The 14,891-nt window shown below is 41.6% G+C and overlaps 1 protein-coding gene across 1 annotated transcript in view; it reads left to right on the forward strand.

The window, feature by feature from the left end:
* The window catches only part of nlgn2a (neuroligin 2a), a 236,883-nt gene that overhangs the window by 140,681 nt on the left and 81,311 nt on the right, over positions 1-14,891 (forward strand). The window contains 1 exon segment of the mRNA XM_019349527.2: positions 14,437-14,586. Coding sequence (XP_019205072.1) covers positions 14,437-14,586 — 150 coding nt within the window.

The raw sequence follows: 14,891 nt of genomic DNA on the forward strand, positions 1-14,891 counted from the left end.
AAACTGGAAACATCTCACAACAGACTAGTCTTTCAGAAATAAAAAGTTAAGAGGAATGTTAAAGCCTTAAGAAATAATGAGCGATTGCAGTTTTTAAGAAATAACTACCTTAAAAGTTTCTGAAACAATGAGTCAGTTGATTATTTTTAATGTCATAAATAGTAAGTGTAGTCTTTAGAAGAACATGAGCCTTAGCAGTGAAAAGGAGGTGCACGCATTAAGGAAAAAGGACTGGACCGAATCCTTGACCATTCAGGTGCATGGATGATTCCAAAGTGGGATCTTCAAGTGATGGAGATGGGATTGTTTTGTGACCAGAAGTAAGGTTTATATTTTTTAAGTAATCAGAGACTGACTAGTGTTTAAGCAATAAGACGTCAAGTATTAATGTATAAGAAATGTCTCAAAGCAGGGAGGTGTAATGAATTTAAGCCTGAAGAAGACGGGATTACTTTTCAGCAAAAAAGGGATTAAGGATATTTATAGGTTAAAAGTTATGAAGACGGTCTTTAGGCAGAAAGAAACCTCAAACGGCGTTAAGCAAATAACCGTTAGAGTACGGATAGACTCTAAGCACAAGGAGGGTAGAATAATTTAAGCAACAAGGAGCGAGGTTTTAATCAATAAACGCTGAAGAGGAGTCAGTGTGAGCGTCTTTATATAATAAGCAGGAAAGGAACAGACTGCCACAGTGACGAAGAAGGAAGCTAAAACTGTAAGAAATCAGGACCAAAGATGATTTTTAAACATTAAGTTTAAAGTGATTGTAGTTGGGATAGTTTTATTTGTTTTATTTGATCACCCATCAAGTGTTAGGGTTAGTGTTCGGTAATGATAGTTACATTAAGCTCAGACTCTAAGGAATGAGACGGTATCTGTCTACATAGTCAAGGATTTAGAATATGTAGGGACATCAAAATGATTCATGTTTAAAACTAAAAGTTATGAAGGTAGTCTTCAAGGAAAAAAGGGACTTCCAATGGCATTAAGTAATTATGTGTATGGGTAGTTTTATGAACTAGCAGGTAGCCTCAAGGTAGAAAGCAATAAGGAGTTGGGATATATTTTAAGGCTCAAGCAGAGTTTGATTTATGAGTATGGCATTTGTGTTTATATGAGCAACTGTGTTGTTTGCTCTCTGTGTTTCCGCGGTCGTGTGGCACTTCAAACACGATCCTGTTATCTCACACCGCGCATAATCTTAGAGTCAAACAAACACGTTCATATAAAATTAGGCTATTTTGTTACCAGTCATGCATAATGAATGCAGAGAGAAAGAAAGGGAAAACGACGGGAAAACGAGGAAGAAAATGAGAGGGGTCAACTGAAGTCCAAAAGGCTTAAGGCTGAAAGAAAGGGATGTGGCAAATGGAAGAGAAGAGGACTGTTACGAGAGAAAAAGGGAGAGCCCGCAGTGGGAAAACAAGGACAATGGCCGTGTTTGTGTCGTCTTTGTCACTGTGGCATTTCGGAGGACAGAGGGGCCGTCTGTGTGTATTCGCTTCCCCATCCACTCAATTTGTGGAATTGATCCGCTCCCTAATAGTGAGCAAAACAAAATAAAAAAGAAAGTCCGCCTAATCCAACCACTATTTATAACACAGATGGGAGAGAGGAGAGGGATACGATTTAACAGTAGAAGTGCTCCAAAAGCCCGCGACGAAGAGATGAGAAAAAGATAGAGGAAGACAAATGAAGTGGAACAAAGACAGAAATAAGGAAGACTACTCGGTGCAGTTGGAATAAAAACAAGAAGCTTGAGCGTGTTGGGCTTCCAGCCATATGAGAGGGTTTCGAAATCGAGTCTCCCAGCAAGAGGCCAGCCAGCTGCAGATTAAGATGGAGGCAGGAATGGGAGGAAAAAAATGATAAAAGAAAGGAGATATCAGGCAAAATGGAGATCAAAAAGAGGACAAGAGAGTGACTGCTGCTGGAGGAAGGGAAGTGTGAATGGAAAGAATTTGAGCTAGATTGAGCAACAGGATGTTTGTGGTGGTAAAAAGTGAGAGGCGGAGAAGATGAAGAAGGGAAAGAGAGTGATATATGGGCAGGGAGAGAGAAAATGAGGGAGTCCTTATGTTTTTGGAGATGTTGTTGAGTGAAATAAGAGAGCTGGTTGTTGGAAGACAGGCCAGGGCGCGGTTATTCTTATTCCCAGCGGCCCTACTCATCTTTCCTCTCTTGCTCCCTCTGCTCCTTTTTTACCTCGCCCACTCCTAATCTGCCGACGGAGGGAAGAAGCATTGCTGTCTGATTTGGGAAAGAGAAAGTGTTTGCAGGAGGTGTTGAGCTCAAAATACAAAGGAGCAAGCAGAGAAGCCGCTCGGCACATTGCCACTTTTTTTTTTTATTGTTTGGGGTTTTTTTGGTGATCTAAAGTGCTGACTATAGATTATGATCAGGTTTCATGGAATTATATCCAGTATAATATCTCTGATATTATCCAGTGTCAGATAAAATACTGCGGTTGAATCCAATACCTTCGAGCACAAGCAGTTTGCTTATTTTTTAGGAAATATGGTTTGTTGATCTGATCTTTGGAAGCATATTGAGCTGTGAGGTGGGCGTTTGCTTGCTGTCGCAGGCAGTGAATTTGGTGTAGACAGAGTACAAACAGTACAGGAGCAAGGATCATCTAAACTTCATGCTGGTCCCTGCAGTCCCAGTGTTATAAGCTCGGGCAGACGGAGAGAACACTTTGGTGTGTGTGTGTGTGTTCGAGTGTGACTCTTCAGCCTGCACACAGACACAGTGAGGGCGAACCTTCCTGTAATTGTCTGCGCCGACAAGCAAATCAAATTTAGCTTAATGTAAAGCGATACAACGCTAGACGACCGCTGAGCTGCACTGCAGTGTTGTTGTTTGTACTCGTGCCTCAACTATCTGTGTACTCACTGGGCTGAGTAGTTTCTGTCAATGCATGAATCTTCTCAGTTATGCACTAAATGTAAAGTGTTAGATAGACGCACTGACGTTATTAAATGCTTTCAAATGTGTTTAAACAGCTGCTTTAGAAGTATTAAAATACAACTGCTGACTTGAAAGGCAGCACAATAATATATCATCTTAAGATCTTCATGGAGCACTCTTTAAAAAGGCTCTGTCTCAGTGTGCCTTCTGCACAATTCATATTTTTTGAAAAGATAGATTTACTTAAAAACGTATCTCAGAACACTTAAATGCAGCCATAAAAGAAGAGATCAAATAACGTGTAATCATATTATAGTAGAAATAATAAAGTGAGTCTGACATTGATGTTAAACTGAGGTATTCTAGTAGAGTAGCTTTGCATAGCTTTCAAAGCATTCTTTTGTATACATATATATATATTTACGTGTGTACATGCACTGAAGATATAATCAAACGGTGCAATATCGCTGTTGTGAAACGAGATGCTTTGCCCTCCTCTGGTATTGGACACATTTCAGTCGACTTTGCTTCAATTGGCTGCCCATCGCAAACAGAGGGTATGAACAGCAGGTGGGCGGGGTTTTTGTGCTCACAGCTGGATGTGAGATGATCATGTAAGGGAGAGCGAGTGGCATCACTATAAAAATTGATCATTAACCGTGTGGGAATAAGAGCCATTTTCATGCAACAAGCAATTTCATGGGCGTTTCTTGTTATTTCAAGACAAATGAAGCAGATAGAATTTCTGAATCTGAATTTAATCTGAAATCTGATTAAGTGTGTTTGTGTTGTTAGAGCTTTTCACTTTAATATTAAATATGAGATCCAAACAGATGCCAGTGCAGGTGAGAGAGGTAATCATGAGGCTGAAAAACCAAAATAAACCAAGACTTTAAAGATTGCACAAGACAACTAAAGTGAGTGATCACATAACTTCACAGCTTTTGATCAAGGCAAGAAGACACCCTGGGAGGCAGGCGTATCATGGTCAAAGTCTACAGTCAAGAGAGATGTTTGTGAATATAAATAAAGATTGACACAACAATGTGCAAACTGTTGGCTACACTCAAGAACTGGAAAGGCAGGTTCGACTTTTACACAGTTCTGAAAATCTTTGTATAAATGAAGAAGTAGCAGAATGATGGGAAGAGGAAAGTATGGAGAAAGGTCGTGATCTGAGGCATACCACATTATTTCTCAGACATGGTGGAGACAGTATTGATGATGTGACTGCTGATAGAAGCAGCAGGAGCAGCTCTGAAGTGTAGACGGCTATACTCTCAGCTCAGATTCACCCAAATGCTGCAAAACTGAGTGGACAGTGCTTCACGGTGTTAGTGGATGATGACCCATCGCATACTGCGAAAGCTACCCAAGCAAGACAAAGAAACTGGGTATTCTTCAAGTTAGTCAGCTGATCTCAACCAAACAAAATATGATTTTTAGTTATTAAATACAAAACTGATTGACACAACTGCACACGTAGAAGTGAGACTAAAGGAATATGTAACAAAGTAACAGATTTAAATGTAGAAAAGAAAGTAACTAAAGACAGAACCATGACAGTTAGATGTTCGTACACTGACTTTAATATCTGAAACTTTGGCCGTGTTTAATGTGAGCAGTACATATATGACAGAATATTAAGAAAGGACTCACATGTCTGCTTGTTCCTCCTGCACTGAGCAAGAAATGTTCAGCGTGTGAGGAGTCAGTGTTATAAGTTAACTATGTGCCAGAACACAGATAACTGGCCATTTTATTTCTGACACAAATCCACAAATTGTTAAGGTGGTCTGACCAGCCACCTTAATAAAATGCCTTGACTTTCCTCGTTTCACTGCAGAAGTTGTTGGTCCTCACAAGCGTTATCATACCAGCCCGCAGACACGCACGCCCCAGATGCAATCAGCGTGGCCTTTGCCTTGATCCATTGTGCTCTAACGATTAAGCCTTATACCCCTGCTCGGTGGGTCAGCGCTGCTGCTTTGCATCTCATCACAGCCCATTCATCACCGCACGTCTGTCTCCACCTCCAGCAGCCCTCTGTGACATCAGCTTGCTACTGACCTCCCACCGAATCACGTGCACGCTCATCTCATTTAAAACAAACAGCCTCACAGTTAAGAAGGCCACGCATACTCCCCTCAGACATGATGAAGGCCAGACGGACAGCAGGTTAAAACTCTGTTCTTAGAATTACACAAATAACCATACGGAGTGAAATTAAATACAAACAACACAACATATTAACTGAAAAGCTTTTTCTATTCCAAGAGGTAACCCTTCCACTTCCAGGCTTCTTCATCAATACAAATCCTAACAAGTAAAGTTTGTATGCTATGCATTTTAAATACACGATCATTAAAAAAAGGATACTCACACTCCTATTTCCCAATATCGCACCCATAAGTACTTTTTCAGTATTTGACTTTCTCAGGTACTCTTTATCCTTCAGTTGATCCCTCTTTTTCTGTTATTGTTCGGTAATTGCCTTGCCTTTTGTTTTGCTGCTTGTTAACGCCACTGTCCAGGAAACACTGTGGACAGATGCACCTTTTTCTGCTTCCTCTTTGGGTCCAGCTGAGGAGTTTTCCTGCTGTTTTGCTTTAGTGGACAGGGGTCTGTATTAGAACAACTTCACCGCTCTCTCTTTGAAATTACAGATACATAAGGGTGTGGCAATTTAGAAAAATCTGGCCTGTGGCAAAAAGGACGTTTTTGATGTACAAATGAATCTCTGAGGCTTTTGAATATGCAACATTTACACACTGTGGTGCCTTGCATTTTGGATTCTAGCAAAAGACGCACTTTTAGTTTTCAGCGAGTGTTTTCTCATTGAGGAAGCTTCTTTGCATATTCAGAGTGAAGATTTATCCCAGAATATATTTACCACCATAATTTGGGGAAATACAGTAAATTCACATATATACATATTTGTTTAAAAAAAAGGCCTGACCTGCACACTGAAGATAAGCTTTCAGAAATAATTCCAGTCCATCATGACTGAAATTACAGAGCTCAGAATTAAAGAAATACGCCCTGATGTGTTCTCTCCATTACCCTGTAGCAATATTTCCACTACTCTGTAACCTTTCTGTTAATTGGAACACTAACACAAAGGGCCTCTGCGTATTTGCACACAGATGACAGCTCATCGTTTGCTGCGAGCAATTTCACTATTATTACGATTTGGAACCTGAGTGTAAAAGGCCAAAAATTTATCTCCACCTCATGCGCTCGTGCGTACACGCTCGCTGGTCACACGTTCTTTTGGAAGTTGAAATGGTGGGAAAACGCATTAAGTGAAGCCTGCATGGAAGAAATGAAAATGTTAATTCATACTACATTCTGTATGATTTGCTCTTCCTCTTCCCGAGTTGTCGCTTCGCCCCAACGTGATTCAATATCTTTTTAATTATGGCTTTTGAAAGGAGAGGGCCCTACACTCACCATCTCTCCATGCTCAGGTCAACATATGGGAAGATGATATCGCACTGTTCTGTTACAAAGTAAAATATGCTTTTGAAAGCATAGCCTCTGCTGCTGTGGCTCAAAGGGGAGAATCTACCAAGTCGTGATGCAGTTGATTCTTGGGTTAGCCCCACTTTTTTATTCCCCCCACCAAAAAAAATCAACAGCTAAAATATTCATGCAGACCTTTAAATCCGAAGGCACTTCATCTTTCCAGATCCTGTCGGAAATAAGCGCATGTCAGAGTTTCCCCTCCCTCTCAGCAGGCTGTGTCAGTGTTTACTGTCAGCAAACATCAATTCCCATAAAATCAGCGGCCGACGGTGACGCACAGAGCGCGGCCGACCGCGCTCCATCCCCATGACTAATCACTCATTTGATGATGCAGTGGAAAGGAAGCCGTTCGTCTCCATCGGGGGACCAGGGGGTGGTGTCTCCGAGGGCCGTGGTGGACAGCGTGCTAAACTGGAATGCTCGACACAAGTTTAGGCCTAATCGTCTCATTGTCTCCGTTCTGCTTGAAAGGATCAGCAGCCGTGCTAAGCTCCTCGGGGTACCAGCACTCAGCTGCTCTCTGCCATCTTGCTTTGTCTTCGCTGCTGTTGTTTGTGTTTACTGAGCCGAGCAGTGTTTTTTTTTTTTTCCATTGGCACTGTTCGGTTATTAGATTTCGTTCGTCTTGTTGAATTTGTGTTTTAGTTAATTGTCGTTTAACCTGTGCATCGTGGCATCCTTTATAGTAACTTTTGGCCTTGAAGTGAATATGCATTTTTATTAGTAATAATTGAAATATGGATCTTAAGTCAGGATAGGTTTGAAGGCACGCCCGTCCATGTGCACGCTTGGACTGTTGGAAGCACAGAGTGACACCTGTCAGACATGTTCCTATGTTCATGTTCATGTTTGAGTGTTCTGTTGCCGTTACTCGCCTGTATTCAGATTGTCTGGGATCATCGGATGCCTCAGATTTATTGAAAGAACTTAGATGTATCCTGCACAAAGATGGCTGCCTGATGTTTGTTTTGGGCTCCAGAGCGAGCTCTGACAACATTTCTGCGGCTGAGCAGATTATGTTACAGTGTCGTGCATTTTTCACTATAGCCGAGAACAACTTTGGCAGCTGAGACGGTATGCTGACTTTAAAGATTGCCGAGGGAGCGTAGGAGAGGAGCGGGGGGGTTGGTGCAGAGGATCTTCCAGTATAAAGGTGAAGAGGTCGGTGTACAGGTGTGCAGTGGAGGGCACAGACTTGTGGTAGCGAGCCAGCACTGATCCTTTCTCTATCTCATATTCTGTCCCAACTAACTAGCAACATATTCCAGTAGTCTGTGAGGTATTTCACTGCTATAGGATGCAACGGACAGTTTCTGCCTCCAAGTCGCAGGGTTTAGCTGTCCCGTGAGAATGGATCGTGATCTATGGGCGCCCGGGGAAAAATAGCAGGTGGAGGTGTGTGTATTTATGTTAATGAGAGATGGTGCAAGAACTGCACACTTTGAGAGTCATATAGTTCTCAGGATATTGAGTTTCTCCCCTTCTACGTCCCTCGGGACTTTGGAAAATTATTTATAACTTGTTTATATTCATCCGAGACCAAATACTAGGCCTGCTGAAGATATAATATATCATGCGGTGGTTAGGCTTGAAAATGTTGCTCTTGAGCTCCCAAAATTTGTATGAGCGGACTTCAGTGGCTGCTCAGTAAGACAGATATTGTCCCACTTTTATCAGTACATTAATTATCCTACCAGGGGAGAGAGGATACTTACATAGAGGGGGTATCCAAAACCCACTGGAGGGGGGAATAAAATGATGACTCTACATGATGAGGAGTCTTCATGGATGACTTGAAAGAACTGCATGCCACGTTATCAAGCTGTAAATGTAAAAATAAGTACCTCAGTGAATTGGCCTGCTTCTGACTCCCAATGTTGGGAAAGTGGAAGGCGATTCTTAGTGATGTATCACACCGTCTTTATCGTGAATATATCTTAACACCATCATGATGCAGGTTCAAGTATCAGCTTTGTAAACTTCTTGTAGCCAGTAATCGTTTATACGTAGTAGCAGAAATCTGTTGATCGAAGGCAGCTGATGTGATACTGTATGTGTGTTGAGCTGGCACACTGGACTTTTTCTTCTTTAATCAAAAAGTAATAATGTGCTTTACTATATGTTCCTTTTTTTAATAAAACAGTAAATTTGAAAATTCACGGATAACATGATTAGTAATATTTTAGCATTAAAAATGTAATTTCAGTTAAAGAGCTTTCACATACTGGTGGAAGAACCCTTACTGTTCATTTAGATCAGATGTGGCGTAAACCTTACACTGGGTGGTGTAATGGATTTGTTAAGCACTGTATGATACTCAGTATGTCAGATAAAGAATGAAAGGAGGAGCTGGACAGGAGTTGGGTTGCAAAGTGGCTTGGAGATGCACAACATGTGTGCGCAGGCTAAAGTGGGTAAAATTGCTCACCCTATTCACATCTGGATGCACAGACAAATAACACTTGAGCCATCAGCTGTTGGTTAACATTGTGATCAGTGAATCTACTGGATTTGAACTCGATATGACTTTGCAGGCTATCTGAACTAAGCCCATAACTGATTTGTTCATAGTTTATTTGGAATAACTGAAGGAATCGTGTTAGTAAATTAGTAGGGAATTTCAGCATTATCTCAAAAATCTAGGTTTTATATCCAGACACATAAAACCTACTGCCTTTAGTAATTTGCTCCACCTGAAGCCTGTAACAAGTCCCAAAAGTCAGCAAAAAATGTATATTTCCATCCGTTCATTTAGTAAAAAAAAAATCTTGCGCCCTTATTACAGTCGACTACCATACAGCCATCTAACAACTACTTGTTTCAGAGAACTGAACATGACAACCCAACAGCTGCCTGAGAAATTTCATTAAAAACGAAAACATCTTTGATCACGTAGTTTACATATACTGTACAGCTTAGCGTCCTGCCATGAAATTGGCTGCACACAAAAAAATTAAAATAAACTTTGTCGTTTTTCACAAAATTCACGTCCCCTGCTGTGGTTCCCGTTTACAGCATCATCATTTTGAGATTTGGCTTGAGGACGCACGTGATGTCGTAGCTGCATGTGTTCTTTCAGTTCAGCAACTTTTTGAAGACTCTGTTTCTTGTTTCTTATCCTTGGCTCTGTATCTCGGCTGCTGCGTGGATTCAAAGTGACAATGCAGATTGTGTCTTTGAACGCAGACATCGACTCATAGTAAATGGATACAAGGGCCTCTCTTTAAAGACGCACTTGTCTCCCACCTGTCTTGAGATTGTCTGCCTTCATCTACAACTTTCCTTTTCGTGCCGTTCTCTGTCAGCTAATTTGTTAGTTTACAGTGAAAGCAGAGTTGCGGTGTGGTGTGTGTTGCTGTGTACACACAGCAGGGCCAAAATTTGCTGAGATCTTAAAGGACGGGTTTGGCCCTGTCCTTGAGTTTGACATGTTTTAGACTGTTAAACTGTCAGCCTGCATTTGAGGTGCTGAACCATCAAATATTCAAGGTTCTCAGTTTTTGTACAAAAATGACAACAATAACAAGACCCTCATCATTTATTCCACAATGACATAAAAGCAAATGTTATGTTATTAAGAGATTTTTCAAGTATTTGCCATGACCATACAGGGAGAGAGAGCAATAGGCTGAAGTTTCAAATAATTATGTCTATTTTTGTGAAAACCAACTGTCCAAAGACATGCAGTAAGTGGGTTTAGGTCAGTTGGGGATTCTTAACAAGTGTGAATGAGAGTGCAGAATGAGAGTGCAGATGGTCACTGCGTTAGCCCTGCGACAGACTGATGATCTGTCCAGGGTGCACCTTGCCTCTCACCCTATGCTAGCTAGGATAGGCTTCAGCCCCACCGCAGCCCTGATAAGGATAAGCGGAAGAGAATGGATGGATGGATGGTTTCCCCAGTATCGACCTGCCAAGTGCTAAACTTCGAGCAGAGCGTTGAGCAGAGACCTCTCTCCCATATGCCGTCAAACCCTCTGTTTACAAGGGATGGCCAATCAGATAAAAGCTGTCATAAAGGGAGCGAGGCCCTGAAATAGAAGGCTGTTAATACATTTTATTTCAGAGGGTAAGCTGGGGTGCTGCACCCTCTACTCTAGCAGAGTCTAAGATTAAAAATAGAGGTTAAAATGAGCACAAGGTCCCTCTAATGCTAAATCATTTGTATGTGAAGTTGAAAAGCTACAAACTAATAATTATAGCTAAAAGTAAAACACAGAAAGTCTTACTTGATATGAAGTGGATCAGTTGTGGGAGGAAAAAGGGAAAAAAAACTAGAAACTTGGAACTTTTTACTTTTTTCCCTTGAAATATTAAATGAAAATAAATATTTTTTTAAAGATATTGGCAAGAAAAAGTTTTTACTAGGGTCTGAAATACACATATAATCATTTGGAATTATACACCAGCTGTAGGTGGTTACTTACATAACTCACAGAGGGCTTATACGCAAAAAATAGTATTACAAATCATATGAAAAATATCAAATGCTGTTAAACAGCTGTGGCCTATAGCTGTTATCAGATTAAGGCAGTTGAGCAAAAAGTGTATGATTTTGTTCCCTGTTGAAATGGAAATATTTACATACTTTAGCAGAGATGGAGCACACACTTCTGAAAAGCCATAAAAGCCATGAAACAAAGCGCGAGTAAACCTCAGTCGGTCGCCCCGTACAGCGGCTGTGTTGACCTGTTTTATAAATCTACTCTGTTTAATTCCTTTAGTCGAACATGTAAACATCAGTGTAACACAAATGAGTCAGCTTTAAGCCCCTCCTTCAGCTCATGCCTGTGTGAGAGTATTTACCATCTGCCCATTATAAACATGGACGTCAAGGATTTGTCGAGGCTTTGTATGTATACGTGGACACTATCCCATTTCCCCAGCTGCCTCCATGGTATGGGACATTCTGTTGTCGTGCAGCACCTGTTCACATCAACAAAATAACTGAAGAGAAACAAATTATGCAAAAAGTATTTTTAAAGCATGATTGCACGCTTTGATAAATGATTGAAATTTTTTTTAACCCACATGTGGTTCAAGTATGGAACCTGAGGGTGGAGAGCTAACCACCAGCCCATCTGTGGGCATTGCACGCTAAGCTTTAGTTGTGGTTGAAACACAACAAAGCCAGAGGCAGAGAAAGAGAGAGGAAGAGAGGGGGAGCTTGTTGCCCTCGAGGGCCTCGGTCCTATCAGTCACTGTGCCACAACGATTCGCCCTGTAACTGATCCATGGACACTGAGTCTACAGGTCAACTGTGACAGACTGCTTTGTGTGTGTGTGTGTGTGTGTGTGTTTGCATCTTGTGGGTTTTTGTGCGTGTGCATCTGCATTCTGTCCCTCGATGCCGGGGGCTATCGCTCTTCGTCTCCTGCAGCAGAATGCAGAAACATGCATGTAGGAGGTGCGCATGTTGTCATTCGCTGCTAATGAAATGACATGCAGGTAGAAGCACGGCGAAGGGCATCACGGGGTTAGGCATGCACGACAGCAATATGTTGCCACAGCAACAGTCAATGAGACTTTGTCCAAGTGAGAGGGAGAGGCAGGAGAGGCGGAAACAAGTCAAAGTGGAGCAGTTGCCATAGCGACTTCTCCATTGCAACTGCCTGTGAATTTCTCTCCCCGGTGTGAGTGTGTCTGCCTGACTGATGCGCTGGTTTCAGCGCCATAGCTGTGTATGGATGTGTCTGTGACACCCTAGTCTATCACCGGAGATTTAGGGTGCTACATTTGCAGCCACCTTACATACGTCTGTATACTTAACACGGCATCTACATATATATAAGCAGCTTTCGAAGGGAGCCGCACACCCTCCATCTCTCCTGCCTTCTATAATAGATGCAGTAGTGGTTATTTATGTGGTTATTCGCCACTACTATATGCTCATATCCTCAGGCCTGCATGCACACACACTCGCAGACACACAAACAGAAGCCAACAGGGGCTGTCACTGTGCCACTCTTCTGAGTCTTCTGTGCCATATGCTACCGTAGACTCCTGGCAGGCAGGAGCGACGCTGCTCACAGTCAGCTAGGAGACTGGTTCAAAGGCCAACGAGGGCCCATCGGGGACCGTCCTACGTGCACGCCCAGCACTGCAGGAGAGGGCGTATGTTGAAAACTCTCAGGACTGACATTGGATGCTTTCTGAAATGATCTGCATGAGTTTCTTAGTGGAGGATGCCAGAATTTATCCTCATAGTTTCCCTGAGCGACAATAGAGTTTAAAGGGAACCTATTATGCTCATTTTCAGCTTCATATTTTTATAATTAGACTCCACTGGAATAGCTTTGAGTGTTTTATGGTTCAGAATAGCCTTTATTTATCTTTTATCAGGTCTTGGTGCAACCTGTCAGTTCATCCGGTGTCTGAAACTAGCCATTTTAGCTACCTTTCCAACGTTCCTCTGATTGGCTGCCCTTTACAAACAAAAGATCTGAACAGAAAGTGGGTGGGGTCAAAGAAGTGTTCTGTTTGGGAGGCAGGCCATCCCCTCAAGCCAGTAAAGAAAACACTGTGTCATTGTTTGTACTTTTTGTTTAATATGAGCATCCATCACTGTAACAGTATATTATACGTATATATTATCATATATTATATATAAGAGAAATAAGGAAATAAATAACACAGTAGGTCTATGTTAACTGAATACCTTTAGCTTGCCTCAGAAATTCATGTTTACAGTATACTGCAGAGAATATGTTTTTAAGTACTTGTTTTCACTATTTTTAAGCATTATTATTTAAGTTAGTGTTGTCCAGGCAACACTAGTTTAAATATCTACAGCTAATAATAGACAGATCCTGCCCTCAGTATGCACATTTATACTCATTTTCAGTAAAAATAAATATAGAAAACTTTATATAGCAACTCTGGAGCTAAACTTTGTTTTCTAATGTTCTTGCATAACATTTTCATGGGTAACTTTTTAGCTATCTTTCCATTTTTCACCTCAAGGCGGGACCCACCAACAATTTGTGCCAGTGCAAAATGATAGCGTCCAAGAAAACTGTGTTTTTCTAGAGATTCCACACAGGGGAGTTGACCTAGAAATAGGTTTCTATAGCTGTCCCTGCAGCTTAAGGCGACTTGAAATTTGCATTTATGGGGGTTCCGAGTTCCAAGGTGCAAAATAAAACGAGGAAATTATGGAAATTTATTGCACACATGATATATTAAGAGCCAGTGGCCTTTTATTTTGTGTTGATTGCGCACTGAATGCTCTTCAGAGGGGAGTATACAGACATCAGCTCCACTCCTTGTGGGCCCGGCTTTGATATGTTTCCTCGTGTCGTCCCGGTACCTTCTTTTTTTACCTTCTGTATGTTGAGCCACATTGCTTTGAGTGCGTTTACTAGAGAGTGGCTGTTTGCACAGTGTTAAACATCTCTTCTCTGCAGCAGAGAGCTCTTTGGGGTGAACTCTGACACCAACACGATGAGCTACCCCAGCATAAGAGCTGTTGTGCAGATATTCTGTGAATTTATCTGGACGTTCTCTGTTGAAACTAATTGCCTCAGGCTGCCATCAATTTTCAGTTGCACACACAGATGCTTTTGCACTGCGCTAGGAATTGCATCAGTTTTAGTCAATCTGAGCCTCAGTGTGAAGTAAAGACTGATGCACGACAGGCTCTAATGTGAAGCACTACAGTAGCTGGTGATTTTCTTCAAGCCTTTTTTTCTCTCGCTTTAATCAGTAGGAAACATTTGACAAGATTCTCACGGTGGCGCCTCTTGTTGTTGCCTGTTGTTAGAATCATTGGCTGAAATCTAAAGTAGCTCAAGCCCATTTTTAAAGGTTGACATCCAGCTGCAGGAAGTAGTGCAGCACTGATCCAGTGCTGTGTTTTCATCACCCTTAGGAATTTGCAGTTTGTTCCCTATACTATGGTCGAACACAATGTCTAATCATGGAGAATATGAGAGGTGTGAATGCAGTTATTGACTTTTTCTTCTTTCACACTCTGTTTTTCCCTGTTTGTGCATGTAGATATCCGTGACCGCAGGAAGAAGCCGGTGATGCTGTTTATTCACGGCGGCTCCTACATGGAAGGCACAGGAAACATGTTTGATGCCAGCGTCCTCGCCGCCTACGGCAACGTGATCGTGGTAACCATGAACTACAGGCTCGGCGTGCTCGGTGAGTGACCCTCATGACTTTTTCATGCTAACAGATTTTGCACCAACAAATAGATTAGATATATATTCCATATCTCCCCAAACGCTGAGCTAAAAAAAACCTTTCTTCTTTTCTCTAAACTGAGTCAATGATGGGTGACATGAATAGAATCCATCATTGTAATGACAACCAGTCCAGGGCCTGATCGTTTCAGCTCACTTGCTTATAGATTTCCCCTCACTTGTCTAAACACTGATTGTGTAATTCTTTAATTTTCTTCGAATACTGATGGGCGTTTTTTGTTTGTTTGGGTTTTGTTTGGGTTT

The sequence above is a fragment of the Oreochromis niloticus genome, linkage group LG3 (genome assembly GCF_001858045.2).
Source record: "Oreochromis niloticus isolate F11D_XX linkage group LG3, O_niloticus_UMD_NMBU, whole genome shotgun sequence".
Lineage (NCBI taxonomy): Eukaryota > Metazoa > Chordata > Actinopteri > Cichliformes > Cichlidae > Oreochromis > Oreochromis niloticus.